At 44.2% G+C, this 16898-nt stretch overlaps 1 protein-coding gene across 14 annotated transcripts in view; it reads right to left on the reverse strand.

Annotated features, from left to right (window-relative positions):
- Positions 1-16898, reverse strand: part of FHOD3 (formin homology 2 domain containing 3) — a 456138-nt gene that overhangs the window by 51681 nt on the left and 387559 nt on the right. For all 14 annotated transcript variants that reach the window (XM_046671920.1, XM_046671919.1, XM_046671918.1 and 11 more), the window contains one exon: positions 10099-10979. In XM_046671920.1, coding sequence (XP_046527876.1) covers positions 10099-10979 — 881 coding nt within the window. The remainder of the gene's footprint in view (positions 1-10098; positions 10980-16898) is intronic.

Raw genomic sequence — 16898 nt, forward strand, 5'->3', positions numbered from 1 at the left:
AGACGAGGGAGAGGTCACGTGGGACTGTCCAACTCTCTCCTTCCCTCCCACAATCAGCTAGAGCAACGTCTGCAAGGGTAAGACAAAGTTCTCTGTGCCTGGGAGCATGTGTCCATGTCTAAGGATTAGCAGTCATCAATTCTGATCCATTTCAATCATCTTTCAGGGTCAAAGCCCCACATAAGCAAGCGTGACCTTCACTATGTCCTTCATATGGTCCTATGACAGAGTAACTGTTGTCCATCCTCTTCCACAAAGCCTCTCATCACCACCCTTCCTTCAGTGCCACCACTTCCACCCTGAGCATGACCCCCAGAGCCCAGACTCCCAGAGCAGTCCACCACTCCTGCTTCCAGTCTCTTCTTGTCCCCAAACCATCCATCTCACTTTTCCCAAGAGTCTTTCCCAGATACCTGTTTCCTTATCAAACCTCTCTGATCAGAAAGTCAGTGACTGCCTGTTATCTAAAATTAGAAAAATAAGAAATTGCTCAATGATGGAAATGGATATAAAAGCAGAGGCCAGAGAAGAAAGAGTGGTCCTTGTGAATAAGGTTAGGAAATGCCCTTTTAAAGGGGTAGGATGTGATGGGGAAAAGGTGGAACAGAGATTGAGAAGACAACAGGAGGTAACACCTCCAGGCAGGAAATCAGGAAGTTGTCTTGCCTTTGATAGGAGACCAGACATCACCCAAAGAACACACCCAAAAAAGGAAACAAAATGCCAAAACCTCTTGAAATATAAATACCAGGACTACCTAAAGGAAAACTTTCTTGAAAGTAATAAAAGAAGAGGTAAATAAATGAGAAACATCACGTTCCAGGATAGGAAGTCCTGATGCTATAAGGATGCTCATTACCTCTCATCTCTCTCTATATATTTAATATAGTTCTAATCAAATTCCCGTAAGATTTGGTTTTGGTATTAACAAAATATTCTAAAGTTACTATAAAAGAATATCTGTGTAAAAAATCAATAAGTAGAGTTATATACAATATTTACCCAATCAGCTATAAACACTTATTATAAAACTGATATAATGAAAACATATAGCACTAGCACTAGAATAGTTAGAATGATAGAACAGAATAGAACAATAGTACAGAAAAAGTTCTTATACAACGACACAGGGCATTCCAACAAAGACACCTAGAGGAATGAGTCACAAGCCATTATGAAAGCCCAATTTCTAATACAGAACCAAAGAAAGTAACTTTAAGTCAAAAAACGCAATATGGCAGGTTAAGATCATGACAGACTGGTTTGAACAACATCTTCCTTCTTAAGAAGAGAGAAAGCTTAAGAATAGGCTTGTGTGGGAACAGCTGAGGGTCAGCATGATGGGAGTATGCCACACCCCACGAGCACCCCTTGCTGACTGGAGTCTCAAGACATTATCACTGATGGTCCTTGACACCAAACCCTGAGCAGATACAGGAGAAGAGGATGAGAACCAAGCTCAGTCCTCAGACAGGCTCTTTCTGATCAGCCATATGTCTTCCCATATTTATTTATTTGTTGCCTCTCCTTAATATAGATCCATTTCCTTAAATAGATATTTCCTGAGGGCCTACTCCTTGAGTGGGGACATTTCCATGGGGACTAATGAAAAATGCACACCTGTGGAGGGCCAGGATGCCCCTGACACCAATAGTCAGTCCTAGGGTAAGAGGAAATAAGGGTTTCTGTCTCAATCCTCTGATAAAAGGACAATCAGTAAAATCTCTGCCTTCTTCCTCAGAAAGTTCCAAGAACTTTCAGGAAGGAAAGGATGATGGAAGGAGGCTCCTGTGGGCCCAGGATCCAGGCACAGGATGCTAGACTAGGGTTGACTGGAAGTGAAAACGGGAACAACTGTCTCAGGGGTGAGATAGTTGGTCAGCAAAAGAGTGGAAGTGAGGCAGTGTGGGGCCAACAATTGTGAAGCTGTTTCTGAATGTGCTACTTTTCCAAATGTGTCCAGAACTGTTCAGGGAGAAGAGGAACTTACTTCTTTAAGGGGGAAAGGGTACCTTGGGAAGAAGTTAGGCTCTGTTTTGCTTCCAGAAAGCCTAGTTGAGCTGAACTCCTGAGTGGAACCAGGTGGCGACACTCAGTATATAGCCCAGCACATCCTTTGAAGATCCAACTCTCAGGAAGCCTTTAGAATGCCAACAGTTGCCCTTCCAGAAATATTGTCTTTGGAGAAATCTTCAGGCTTGGATGCCATGTAGGGCGTTTGTTCATTTTTGGTTTTGACTCAGCCAAGAAGACTGCAGGGAGAGGGGGAGGGAGTGTGGACAGGCAAAACGGTGCGAGACAGAGGCCATCCTCTGGGGAAAGAGATGCTGTCAAGGCGAGCAGAGACCTCTTAGAGAGAAGGGGCAGGAAGGAGCTCACTAAGGCAATTCAGCCCCTTTCTCCCAAGCTGTCCAAGAACATTGAGGGGCCAGCTTCCCGGAAGGCAGAAGTGAGCCCCTCCAGGAAGAGGCTTCAAATAGGCAGTACCCAAAGCCACAAAAATTACAGGATTTCTGAGAAGCACACAGAGGAGGTAGCCAATTTAAGTAGGGACTGCTAACTGCCAAGGCTTAGGGGAAGGGCTGACTGTTCTCTGCAGCCCCACATTCACCTGGTGGTCGGCTTCCCGGGTTGGGCTCTACTCTCTAGAGCCAACCAGCTCCAAGAGGTAGGGCTCCGCAAACTCAGCCGCTCCTAGGAGCAGAAAGTAGGAGCACACAATAGGAGTATTTTCTGGAAGAGTTAAGCCAGATATTTAGGTCCAATCAGGGGGACTCTTGGTGCAACACCAATCCTTGACACAGAGATGGATGACTACGTGCTTCACAGGGAGGAGATGCGCAAGCCAGGTTTGTGGACAGAAGACATTCTTGCCTCCAAGAACAAGTATTTTAGAATCCGCAAGTAAAGAAACAAACTGGATTCTGGATGGTCATTGGGGGTGAGGGGTCACTGCGTAAGAGTGCCCATATCGGATTTCATTTAACATCCTGAGAAAAAGATCACAACCCCCGCCCCGCCCCACCCATAATCAGTTTGGGAAAAGGGAAGGGTGAGTATTTAGGCAGCAGTTAGGAACAGGTGAGAAGGAAAATTTAAATGCTAAATAGTAGTCATTAAGCTTAGAGACTAATTTAAAATCTCACAATAGAATCTCAGGAAAGTCATGTGACAAAGGTTAAGAAAATTAATAGCACAAAAATGATAGGCCTGTTAACACATCTACATGGCTTCATGCAGCACACAAGCATATTCAACCCTGTTGCACTGGATCCACTCAACCACCCCAGAAGGTCAGGCACATCGGATCAGGCCTGGATTCTTGTTTCTCCCCAATAGGGAAAAACAGGCTCAGAGAGGTTGACTGACTTGCTCAAGGTCACAGAATTAGACTCCAGACCAAATGAAATCTAAAACTGCAATAGCAAAGTATATAGATCATATGGGGACAGGGAGGGTCTTTTTTTAAAATGGCAAGATTTAAAGACCCCCAAAGGAAGAGCACGAGGAAGTGTTCAGAGCATAACCTTGCAAGTAACCAGAACAAAATGGAATCCAGGGATCACATGGACAGGAGCCCTGCAGGGTAACTGAAAACATCCAGAGCAGCGAGTCATCCACATGGGTCAGCCCCATTCATGGCTGTGTGACCTTGGCAAGCCACTGAACTTCTCTGTGCCTCAGTTTCCCCTCTGGCACCTATCTCACAGGGTTTGTTGTGAGGATGAAATGAGACAATGGATGTAAAGCAGTGAGAACAATGCCTGGCCCATGGTAAGTCCTATAGAAATGTCTGCTAGGACAGTCAGAATAGGATTACTGGTATTAATACGTGTAAAGTATTTATGGCACTGCCTGGAACATAGTGCCTTCTAAGAATTAGCTCTTAGCTATTTTCACCACCACTGACTCCTCCTTATTTTTACTCTACTGACATTATATTTTAAAAATATATGGTCTACCAATGTATATTTTTCATAACTAATGCATCTACCGTGTTTCCTGATCAAAGGCGCCTGCATAAATAGGAACGTCAGATCAAATCAGGGTCCCCACCCCGAACGGCGATAGTTCCAGGGGAAAGTACGGAGACTTGATTTTCAATTTAGCCTGCACAGCTGCTTCTCAAGGACTCGGACCACTCGCATGGGGCTTTGCTAATGACTGCAAACAGCTCATGGATGTTCATTAGAGTCTGTGCAGACCCCCAGGCACATAGAATCCCAGAGTGGGAAATAGATCTAGAAAATGAGCACGCCTTGAGTGGTACTGAAGATCTCCTTGCAAAGGACATGGTAGAAGACATCTTGGTTTCTGTTTTTAATGAGGAGGATATCATGGTGATTGCCACATGCCAAATTCCTCCTGAGGCTAACAGACTAATGGGAAGGACTAATGGTAAGGGGAGCTCTGGAGAAAGATGAGGAAATTCTCCTTCTTTGCCAGGATACACATCTACCTCCATGACTGATGGCAGAATGGGCAAACAGTAAGTCACCACCACTAACTGGGAGAAATCAACATCACTTACCTGAGGCGGAAACAGGTCTGATCAATATACTGACACTTTCTGAAGGAAAACCAGAAACCATAGTTTATTTATACTAGTGCTTTACAACTTTGGGTACACAAAAGAATTCCCAGGGGTACTTTTAAACAACAGTGGGTTGGGTCCCATCCTCAGAGATCCTGATCTCCTCAGTCTGGAGTGGGGCACAGGGGTCACAGATGTTTAAAAGATCTCTCTTGCAACTGATTTAGACTTTCGAAAAGTCTGAAGGCTTTTAAGACAGGATTGTTGGATGAGTAGAAAGTGGTTCTTTCAAGCAAAGGAATATAATTCAAAAGTAGGAAACAAAAGGCAGGAATAAGAGAATATTTCTTAGGATAGAAAAACAGTAACAGGGTCACCCCCACCCCCACCCCCCATTCCAAGATGCAGCAAGGACTGGTCCTGCCATTTTTATGAATGAAGTGGGATAAAGTTCCCACATAGACAACGCAGGAAGTTTTTATTGATGTTAAAATGAGACTGACACGCCCAACAAATGCCGAGCTCATCCCAGTCCTGGGAGGCGAGTTGTCAGTTACTGAGAAACAATCCTTCCACATTCCAGAGTAAGGCAGCTCAGAAGCTCTGGGCTTGGGTGCAGCGGAGTCCTGAAGACGTGGCCACACATTCTGCCACAGCTAACACAACATAACCAAATAACAGGTGTGGTTCTTGGAAATAAAACAGAAAACCCTGTTCCACCTCTCCACACAGGATAGGGCCTCTACCTGTGGCACACCATGACAAGAAGGGCCAAGGTCCAGAGATGGGCCACCCTGAAGGCAGAAACTTCCTCATGAGGGGAGAGCACGAAATGAGAAGAGTAAGGAGGGGAACATGACCAAAGACTGTTGGAGGCATGCAGCCTGGGCAGGTGAACAGGGCTTGTTTTCCAGAGTCTCTTGAAATGCTGCCATGAAGGATTACCCTTTTGGATTTTTAAAGAGTAGTTTTACTAGAAATAAAGAATGTAACCTTTACAAAGTGGATATTCAGCACATAGACTTGTCACCCCAGAGGGTGCTGTGACTAAAAATAGAACTGGGCTAAGAACACGATTTATTAAGAGAACTCTGTGAGTCTTGGAGAATACCACTAAGTCTGAGAGCACTTCCATGAAAGGCGACTGACCTCTCAAAACGCTTCTCAGCATCACTGTCACAGACCCCAGGCCTGGCTCAGAAAGCACTAGTTCTAAAACGGTAAATCACCCCTCCCACTCCCCAGCAACTGCCAAAAGAGTGACGCCACGGAATGTTTTCAAAACTGTCTGCTGAGAAAGTGACAACAACAATGATGCCACAATACAGATGTCATAAAGATGTGACAGCTATGGAATTTTCCTTAGTCCTGTTACAAGGGAGACGGCGGTATACATGGGAAAGCATTAAGGCAAAAAAACAAAACAACAACAACAAAACAACTAAGACTAAATAAAGGCTGAAAATCCTTTAGTTAGGAAAAAAGTTTCTGAGGAACCTGCCATAATAGGCTTGCCTCATTGTTAAGTTTAGGGGAAAAAAGTATCCATTTCTCACATTTGCCTTTTGAGTCTTCCATAGCAGAGGTCAACTGTAAAAGAGTTATATTTGCATCGTTAATGCAGTTCATCTAGTCCCTAACCAGGAGACTTCTGAGAGAAAAAGGGAGTGCTCCTCATAACTATGCCAAGACAACAGGCATACACCAGGACCACCCTGGGGACACTAGGGTGTTAGACTCACCCCACTGAAGTCCCAAACTTGGGTTTGGAATTTCCAGGAAGAATTCAGGCTTTCTGAGGATGATGCTAAATAAAATAACATTTGCTTACGATCTGACCTTGAATATAGGGGTAGGAAGGATTTTACTCTCAGGAGAATAAAACCAGGCTGGGGATGGCTGAGTCAACAGGGAAAGTAGTGGTGAGAAGAAATGCCCCCTCACTGGTATCTCATTTTTCACTTTAAATCAGTGGTTCACAACTTTGTTTGAGTCCATGGGGAGCTTTTAAAAATAACCCAGGCTGGGGCTCATCCCAGACCAAATAAATCATCATCTCTGAATTTTCTTAAAAAGTCACTGCTAACAGTTTCTGATTTGTTTAAAAATGTCATGGTAAATAAAGTTGAACAAACCCTCCAAATCCATTCTGGAGTGTCTCCCCCTCCCCATGAGAAACCTAATGCACCCAGGGGAGTAAGGCGGCATTGAGTCCTCAGAGGGGAAACCAAGTCCCCTTCTTCCTTCTGGTCTCTTCTTCCACTCCACAACTGTCTTGGTCTCTCTGCAACTTGGGACATAAAAGCTGCCACTTGGGAGCAGGAGGGAATTTGCTGCCCTGGATGAGGCATACAGGTTGGAATTCCCCTTCTGGGGCTCCTCAGGATGATGTCAAGTCCATGGAGGGCACTTCCCCACACCCCCAGGGCTTTCTGCCCTGACATCTTTCTCCAGGGTCACTTTAACTACCTCCTATATGATTCAACACGTCTTAGACCAGCAGTAGAAATACAATATGATGATATGTAGCAAAGGATTTCTGTCTTTCTCCAGAAAACATAATTAAAGTCATCTTACTAAAAAGCTATATATATTTCCTGCTGAGAGAGAAAAGTAGATCCAATCCCAGAAACTATTTGGAAAGGAAACCAAAAAGCACATATTTCTGTTCTTATCATTTCCATTAAGTGGTCACAGAGCCTTGGGTCTGGCATGAATGTTTGTTTTTGGGGTGACTTGGATGGTCATAACCATACCCTGTAACTCTGGTCTGGTGTAAGTTTTCTGATGGAAATTAAAACCTGTTCCCTTGGCTCTGTGCTGTTTTGTCAGGTCTATTTCATTTTATTTGTGTTGTGCTCTATTGTGTTTAATGAAAAACTTCTCATGAGCCAGAATTCGGAAGTGGCTGTGTATAGCTGTGGTTTGTGAAAATCAGTCAAGGATTAGAAATAGAAGTAAAATTGGTTATTGTCTGTATTGTTAACATACACATAATGGATTCAGCTCTCCAATGTGATGTGTTTCAATCCTAATTTCTTTCTCACCTTTTGAAACCTTTGTAAATTAGGCCCTGCTCACATTTCCTATCCCCCCAAAACAAAGGTATGGGCTCCTGGGTCTCACTGTAGAACATTCTGGAATCAGTTTAGTAAATTTTTCAATATATTACTTTCCTCTTATGCTCTCACTTTATAAAAACTAGGTAAACATTTGCCCTTTAGCTAGGCAATAAAATATTTTATTTTAAAGTAGTATTTTATTTATTAAAGTATTTATTTTATACCTCCTTCAAGCAAAAAGAGAACTTTGGATTACTGAGAGGACACCAACCAGACTCTTATCATCCACCACAGTGGGACCAGGAGAAGGCGGGAGGGAGGTGAACCATCCATTTTGGGTCTTTCTCAAGGAAGTTTTTAATCTTGCCATTTCCTTTACAAAAATGAAGTCAAAAGCGCCTTTCCTGCCAAACTGTTACTCCCTTTTATTCCTCCTACCCTGAATCAAGGGCCAGACTCTCCCCGGCAGCCTCCAAGGGGGATGAGTAACCAGGGGAAGCCTAGAGGGTGCAGCCAACCAGATGAGCCCACATGGGGGGAGGAAGAGGATGAAGGAGATGGCCAACTGGATCAGCAGGCTGGAGGGAGCGTGAGCGAAGTCAAGTCTTGGGTAACTCCTGGCAACCAGAGATGCTGTTTCAACCCAGCCTGGCCATCCTCTCCCAAATTCCAGGCTTGACCGTAAGAAACGAAGGGGGCACGTGGGTGGCTCAGCATCACATGTGACCAGTCCTGGGAAAGTCAGGACACAGAGACACCGAGAGCAGGTGCCCAAAATCACTTTCCTAGGTGTCATTTTCTAGAGAGGACAAAAGGAGGTCTACTTTCAGCTAAAGGAGAGGACCTATTGGGCAGGATTTTCTGTATTGGATCTAGTGGTTTGGATTTACAAAGAGGAGAAAGCTTTAATCCTGACTTGGGATTCCCGAGGCTGGTAAGGGTTTGGATTCACACCCTCACCGAGACTGGGCAGAAACCAACACCAGGGTCAAGGCCAACTAGGGGAGAGTAGCAGGTAGTTCCAGACCCCTGGTACGTGTTTTAACAGGAAGTCGACTGATTATGGCTCTCCTACCCGGCCTTTCAGCATCACATAGTGGTGACAAGCACTAACTCTGTCACTCGCCTCCTTGTCTGAAGGGCACTCTTGTCCTGGGGATACTGCACATACTTTTTGATTCAGAATTGGTGCCCAACTGCCAGGTCAGGGAGTCTGACTCAGGCAGCTTTATATTCACTCCAAAACGATGATAAAGGGAGCAACGCATGGAGCTAGAATTCATTGGTGATAAGAGGTTCTTGCATGTTTAATCTAAATTATACTTTACAAAGTGTTTTTGCATACCCCTCATTCCTGAGAAGAGAGGACAGTTTCAAATTTGTTTTAAAACTGTAAAATACCCAGAATCACAAGGGTTTCTAAGAAACCCAGTTTTGTTTTTGTCCTCCTCAAAGCCCCAGTACATAGTTGTATATCCTAGTTGAAAGTCATTCTAATTCTTCTATGTGGGACGCCACCACATCGTGGCTCGATGAGCAGTGTGTACATCCACACCCAGGATCCAACCAGGTGAACCCCGGGCTGCCAAAGTGGAACACATGAACTTAACCACTCAGCCACAGGGTGAGCCACAGGCCCCAAAACCCAGTTCTTTAAGATATGTAAAGGAGACCCTATTATGGTGTTAGCAGTGAGTCATCAGAAATAAAATCTGTGATCCAGTATCTCACAGCTTCTTTATCAGTGTTCATTAACCATGACTTTACCTCTGATGCCCAATAACTTCTTGTACCGTGCTTCTCATTTATAAAAGTGGATATAAAATCTCCGTTAAAAATACCATAGCAGCAACGCCTACAGAATTCTCAAACATTTACAAAAAATAAGAAATCTAGATGCATGTGTCATATTTACAGGATGCTAACTACCTGACTCTTTGGAAACATCCGGATAGTTGCGGCATGCTGATTCAGCAAGGAGATTATCCGAAGAAATGTCACTTAGATAACTGCCTTTGCAAAAGCATTGTGTGGTTATACTGTGTGGAACCTACCACTATCAACTATAACCAATGAAGGTAACAGTAAATAAACACATCCCTGAATAAAGTCGATGTGTTTGAGAAATCAACACATCTACTTTCCTCTAGTTCACGTCAACATCTGCTGTTGGGCTCTGCTAATATTCCCCGGTTAATCTTTTCATCTTTTCCTTCAGGTTCTTCGGTTCTTTGCAAGTTACTATGCCTAATGATGCTGGTAAGCTGCCGTCCCCCTTAGCTATTAGAAATTAGCGTCCCTTACTCATTTAGCTTCCACCTAGCGTGTGGTACAAACAGTACTACTTAAAGGTCAGATTTTTTTTTTTTTTTACCAACTGCCTTTTTTACCAAATAGCGAAAGCAACATGAAGAGAATTTTATATACAATAAATCTCTCAGTCCTACTCAACAGCAGAAAGTAACTCTGCAAATCAAGAAGCATGCTGGATGCGAGCGGTACCTTCGAGACGGACAGTTCCTTAGATTTAGACTCAAACAGGTGCTCCAGCCTGGAAGTGTCCACCTTAATAGGTTCCAGTTTCGACCACAGGAATTCTCTGCAGCGGCGGTTGTTCTTACACGGCCACTCAAAAGGCCGCACTTCATTCCAGAACAGACGGATGGTCTTCTTTTTCTTGGTGAATGCTGGCTGACCCCTGGGTACCTGGGGCCACCCTAAGCCCTGAGGAGCGCTGAATACTGGAGGAGGAGCCAATAAATTACCGGGGACTGGAGGGGGAGGCACGCTGTCCAACAGGGGTGGAGGGGGAGGGGGTGGCAAGCCCAGAAAGGTGGGTGGGGGTGGGGGAGGTGGCCCCGGGGTATCCCTGGGACCCAGGTCCACGTCCAGGACGTCAATGTCGTCCTCCTCCCCCAGGTCGGTGAAATCCATATCTTGGATTCTGAGCTCCCTCGGATTGGCCATGAGCTGGTCCCAGATGTAGTCAGATTCCGTCTTTGGCTGTGTGGATGCTTTCTCCGGGACCTTGTCATTGGGCTCGGCGTCGGGAGAGATAGAGCCTCTCCCCAGGTCCCCACTGTTGAATTTTTCAGCAAAGGCTTTCACGCTGCCCCTATTGTCCAGACAGCCAACGTCCACCCTCCTGACACTCTCATCCTGGGCCAGAGAGTTGGCCTGCAGGGTGGATATCCTGCTGGCCAGGCTGGATACAGCCTCTGCCCCCTCCTCAGTCTGCCCAGTCTCACCCTCACCCTTCTCCTCCTCATCCGTGGGCTTTCTGTTATGGGCATACAGCATGTCCAGCATGAACCGTTTGCTGGTGAGGATGTCGCCACACTGTTCATTTACACCAACATCCTGAACACCTGCAGACCACAAACCTGAAAGTATACAAGAGAAAAAAATGAGAAAGTGCCAGGGGCCTCAATACCATGAGAAGAGCAACTAGGTAATATGTGGGCTTCACACACACAGTGACTTCAGAGAAGACACTGAAATAAAGCAATTGAAGAGGAATGTGGTCATGGCTGATAAGATGCTCTTGACCAGGAAGACATGCTGCATCAAAGGCCCAATGACACACTCCAGGACTCAAGACTCTTGTAGGTGTGACACTGGCTCGTGGCTCCCACCTAGGCTCATGGGGAGAATTTTCCTAACCTTTCCTGCCCACCCATGACAGCTGGTCAGCACCTACCCAGCCACAGGTAACTAAGGGGCTTCTGCCCTAACGAAACATAAGAAGGCAAGGAAGATGCTCCCTCGCCCACAGCAGGTGTTGGAAAGGCTGTAGAGTTATCTCTGTTTCTCCCCCTTCACATCTGCACCAGTGCAGCTCAAAGTGCCTGGAGAAAGGCACAAACCATGCCATTGGTTGCACTTGAAGTTTGTGGTCACTAGTCTTCAGGAGACACTTAATGCTGCCTGGCAGTCTCATCGATGACCTCTCCTAGATGATTTTTCACACCCCTCTCCTCTAACCTCTCCATCCATCTCATCCTCACACAAGCATGGCCTTGCTTTCTAGTTCAACAACGTAACAGATGAAGTCAGAAGAGATCTTCCAAGGCCTCCATTCCACCTCCACCTACCCACCTGTACCTGAACCCCAACCATGGCCTCCCTCCTGTGACTACTGATAAACTGTCCCTCTCAGCAGGGATCAACCACTCCACTTGTGCATTCAGAAACCACTCCAGCAATTCCCTGTCCTGCATCTCCCAAACTCCTCCCACTAGACCTTCCTACTGGCATATAAATGTGGTATAATTTCACCCATCTTGAAACAAAATGAAACCTCACTTGACTCCATTTATCCCTCCAGCTATAACCCAACTTTTCTCCTTTCCTTTAAAGTAAAGCTGCTTATAAGAGTTGTTTTGCTCACTGTCTCCAACTTCTCTCTTTATTCTCTTTTGAAACAGTCTAATAAAGTTTTGCTCCCACCACCTTTCACAGCTGCTCCTTTCCAGGTGACCAATGACTTTTCTGTTGCACTAGACCCAGCTGATCACTCCCTTCTCCTTTACTTTATCTTTTGTTTGGCTTCCAGGACATTGCACTGACCTGGCTAGCTTCCTTCTTTCTGGATGCTCCTTCACAGTCTCCTGTGTTGGTTCCTTTTTATCTTTAACCTTTGTATGTCCTTGGACTTCTTCTCTCCATCTACACTCTCTCTCTTGATCATCATCTCATCCAGTCTCCCAGCTTTAAATACCACCTTCTGCCCTCACTCTCATTCCCCTCATGAACTTGCTTCCCCCGCAGTCATTTCCTGTCTCAGACATGGCAACATCATCTATCTTGCTGCCAATTCTAAAATCCTCAGAGTCATCCTTGACTCCTCCTATTCTTTCATCCTATACATCCAATGTAGCAGGGCATCCTGTTAGCTAAATCTTTGTTACATCCAGGATCCAACCACCTTCCTCATCAGCTCCCATGCCACGACCTTGATCCGAGCCAGCATGGTTTCTTGCCCACAGCATTGCAGAAGTGTCCCCTAGCTGGTCCCAGTGTCCACTCTTGCTCCTTTATAGTCAATTCTTAACACAACAGCCATACGATGTGTTAAAATGTCTGAACATGTCTTTCTGCTCAAAGTCTTCTAATGGTGCCACATTTCACTGAAACAAAAAGCCAATAACCTTTCAACGTTCACAAACCTTGAGTGATCCTACCTTCATTTTCTTTAATTTCTTATCACTACCACTGCTGCCGCCACCACCCCAAGACACACAGACATGAACCTCTTCAGGTACAGTAGTTCCTTGACAATCCTAGAACTCACCAGGCATGATCAAGCCTCACAGCCTTTGCCCCTCCTGGGACAAACTGCACACAGTTAATCACACAATTTGCTTCTCAACCTCCTTTAGGTCTTTGCTCAAATAGCATCTTCTCAGTGAAGCCTTCCTCGACCATCTTATTTAAAATTGTGCAACCCTCCCTCTCCCCAACACTGTTTATCATCCTTTCCTACTCTATTCTTCACCAGAGTGTTTATTACTGTCTAACCTTCCACACATTTTCCTTATTTATTTTATGGCTGCCTTCGCCCCATCACTGAAACGAGTATAATAACTTGTTAAACCATCCACTTCACTGGGATGTAAACTCTGCAAGAGCAGGGGTTTGGGTTTGTCTTGCTCACTGTTTTATCGTCAGCATCTAGGATGAATGAATGAATGAATGGTCGGGAATGTTATTCCTCTGAGTTTGCTTCCTAAGGGCCAGCAGGGCTGCGCGGTAGGCATTTCAGGATGTGAGTCCCATCAGATACCAGGGCTTCCATCGGTTCTTGTATTGGGAGGTATCAGGAGACCCAGGCCATGGGCATGAGCAAAGGAGAACAGCCTGATCGAATATGCTGGGGGAGGGTGCTAGTCTCTCCCACGTGGCCTTGCCTTGACCTCAGAGGAGGCATTGATTGGGGACGCACCAAAGCCCCCTGGTGCTTTGTTCTTCCGGTGTAGCTTTGTCCTCTCTGCTCTGCTCAATGGTGGCCTAAACTCACCAAGGGACTAATGCCAGAACAAGGAGCTCTTAAGCCCTCCTGTAGGTTTCACAAACAAAATACACTTTTGGTTTTTAGGAGATAATCACCATCAAAGAGAGAGGAGATGGCATTTGAGGACAGGACAGAAAATTCTGGTTATTTGGAGCCTCTACAACTAGTCAGACAATCCTGTAAATAGGGAGACTGCTCTGACGCCAGGAGATGGCTGCAGCAGATAAAGTGGCTGAGTCTCTCTCAAGAGGCTGCCTCACTCTTTCTCCATTTATTGGGAAATGTTGGCAACTTCTTATTTTGGCAACAGGGAAAAGAGTATCATCAGGTAATATTTTAAATGTTGGTTTTCTTGTGTACTCTCTTCATTTAACTTAGGTCTTGTTTTATCGTTACGTAGTGTGATTTTTTTGTCCTTGGCAATTTCCTTTGCTCTGAACTCTATCTGATATTAATATAGCCAGTCCTGCTTTTCTTTGATTAATGTTGGCATGATATATCTTTTCCCAACTTTTAACTTTCCATCTGCTTATGTCATTATGATCATCAACCATAAGGTGTTACTCCGTCAATGGAATCAGAATATAAGGAAATGAGTTTTGTATAGACAGCATATAGTTGGGTTGTGTTTTTATCCATTCTACAAATCTCTGTCTTTTAATTTAAAGTAATTAGTGATATATTAAGGCTTACATCAGCCATTTTGTTTGTTTTGCTTATTCCCTTTATTTCAGTTCCTGTTTCTCCTTTCTTCGTCTCAGTGGTTACTTGACTGTTTTTTTAGAATTTCAATCTGATTCATTTATAGTGTTTTTGAGTACACTGCTTTATGTAATTTTCTTAGCAGTTATTCTAGGTATTACAATATACACACTAATTTATCTGTCTACTTGTATTGATATTTTACTACTTTGAAGTGTAGAAATTTTACTTCCACAGAGATTCCCTTACCTTCCCCACTTTTTAAATATAATTGTCAAGTATTTCCTCTACAAACATTGAACACTACATCAAATAAGTTATAATTTTTGCCTCCACCATCAAATCTGACTTAAGAGACTCATATGGAGAAACAGTCTTTTTTATTTACCCCTATTTTTATCCATTCTGTTGTTCTTTTCATTCTGAAATTACAAGCCTTCTGTCATCATTTCCTTTCTGTTCAGAGAACTTCCTTTAGCCATTCTTTAAGGGTAGGCCTGCTAGTAACAACTTCTCTGAGTTTTTCTTTAACTGAGAATGTCTTTATTTTCCCTTTATTCTTAAAGGCTACTTCATTCTTAAAGGCTGCTTTTACTGAAGATAAAAGTCATGACTGACAGTTCTAGTCTTTCAGCACTTGATGCTATGCCTCTTCCTGCTGGCCTCCATGTTTCAGATACGAAATTTGCTGTCAACTGAACTGCTGTTCCTCTATAGCTAACACATCAAGATTCTTTCTACTCTCTTTCAAGACCTTGTTTTTGGTCATCAGTTTTCAGAAGTTTGATTATCATATGTTTTGGTGTGGATTTCTTTGGATTTATCCTCATTAGGATTTGCTCAGCTTCTTAAATCTGTAGGTTTATGCCTGTTGCTAAATTTGGGAAATTTTCAGCCATTATTTCTTCAAATATTTTTCTACCACTGCACCTTTCTCTTCTCCTTCTTAGACTCTGATGAAATGAATGTTAGTTCTGTTGATATAATTCCATAGGTCCCTGAGGCTCCTGTTCATTTTTTCAGTCTATTTTTTCTCTGCTATTCATATTTGGTAATTTCTACTGATCTGCTTTCATATACACTGATTATTTCCCTTGTTGTCTCCAATCTACCATAAAGCCCATCAAGTATTTTATTTTGGTTATTGTATTTTTCAGTTCTATAATTTCCCTTTGGTTCTTTTTAAATATCTTTTATTTATTTGCTAAGATACTTTGTTACTTTTTTTCATGTATTTCCTGAGTGTTTGTAACTTCTCACTGAAGTATTATTGTAACGGCTGCTTCAAAATCCTTGCCAGGTATTTTCAGCATCTGGCTCATCACAGTGTTAGCATCTGTTGATTATCTTTTCCCTTTCAAGTTGTGATTGCCCTAGTTCTTGATATGATGAATGATTTTCAATTGTATCCTGGATATTCTGGGTATTATTTATTAGGCTTTGGATCATATTTAATCTTCTCTTTTAGCAGGCAGTCACCCTTTATAGGTGTAGTGTAGAGGTCTTGGTGGGGGTAGTTGTTCAGCTCCCTGTTGGGTCCTACTGTCACCACCCCAGCAAGAGGGCTGACTCCCACTGCCTCATTGCAGGTAGGTAGGGTGGAGGTTCAGGACCCCCTTGACTCCACTGGCATCTTCTACTGGCTCACATTGCCTCACTGCTTCCACACAGAAGTAAAGGCTCAGCTTCCCACCAGTCCCCACTGATTTTGGGTTGGGGAGAGCAGAGTGCAGACTAGTCCCACTCCAAACCACATAATTCTACTTTGTTTATGCTTGTTTGGGATGGAGGCTCAGCTCCCCACTCGGCCCTCCTGGTGTCAGGGATAAAGAGGGTGGTGCCGAGAGGAGCAGTATGCTGATTAGTCCTCTTCCCACTGCTTCCTTAAGTCTTGTTCCTGCTGGGTAGGGTGAAGGCTCAGACCCTCACAGGACCCCAATGAGACTACCCTGAAGGAAGAATTGGGATACCACTTGCTTCTTCCCTGCAGGGAATAGAATATCAGTTCCCCATTAGGCCAATATTACCCTAGCATGGGAATCAGAGCACTGCCTGTTTTCCTGTGCAGGGGACAAAAGACTGGCTCCCTACTGAGTCCCACTAACACCACAGGGTTGGGGGAGGAGAACTGGAGCAGTTTCTCCTGTTTCCATGGGGTGAGACTGTATAGAAGATCACCTCCTCTTTGGTCCCACTGAAGCCACTGGGTCAGGGGAGAGGGAGGACAGTGGAAGATTTTCCAATAATGCTTGTCTAGGGTACAGCATGTATTAATAGCCAAAATATTTTCTGTTCTGTTGGACAATCCTTTTCTCAATGCTTTGGCTAGGGGAATAGGCTTTACTTGGAGCTGCCATGTTGTTCAAATCCAAAGGTGCCTAGTCAGTCTGCCGTCTTCTTTCCACCATTCAGAGTCCTCCTGTAACTGATTGTTCTGTTATGCCCAGGGGTTAATATTTTAGTTGTAAGAGGGAAGACCTATGAGCAATGGAGCTTCTCCATCTCAGCCAGCACCTTTTCATTCATTTATTCATCAAGGCTTTAGGAGCCCCTACTATGTTCTGGGCACACAGCTAGGAAGTGAGGA

This window comes from Equus quagga, chromosome 9 (genome assembly GCF_021613505.1).
Source record: "Equus quagga isolate Etosha38 chromosome 9, UCLA_HA_Equagga_1.0, whole genome shotgun sequence".
Taxonomy (NCBI): Eukaryota; Metazoa; Chordata; class Mammalia; order Perissodactyla; family Equidae; genus Equus; species Equus quagga.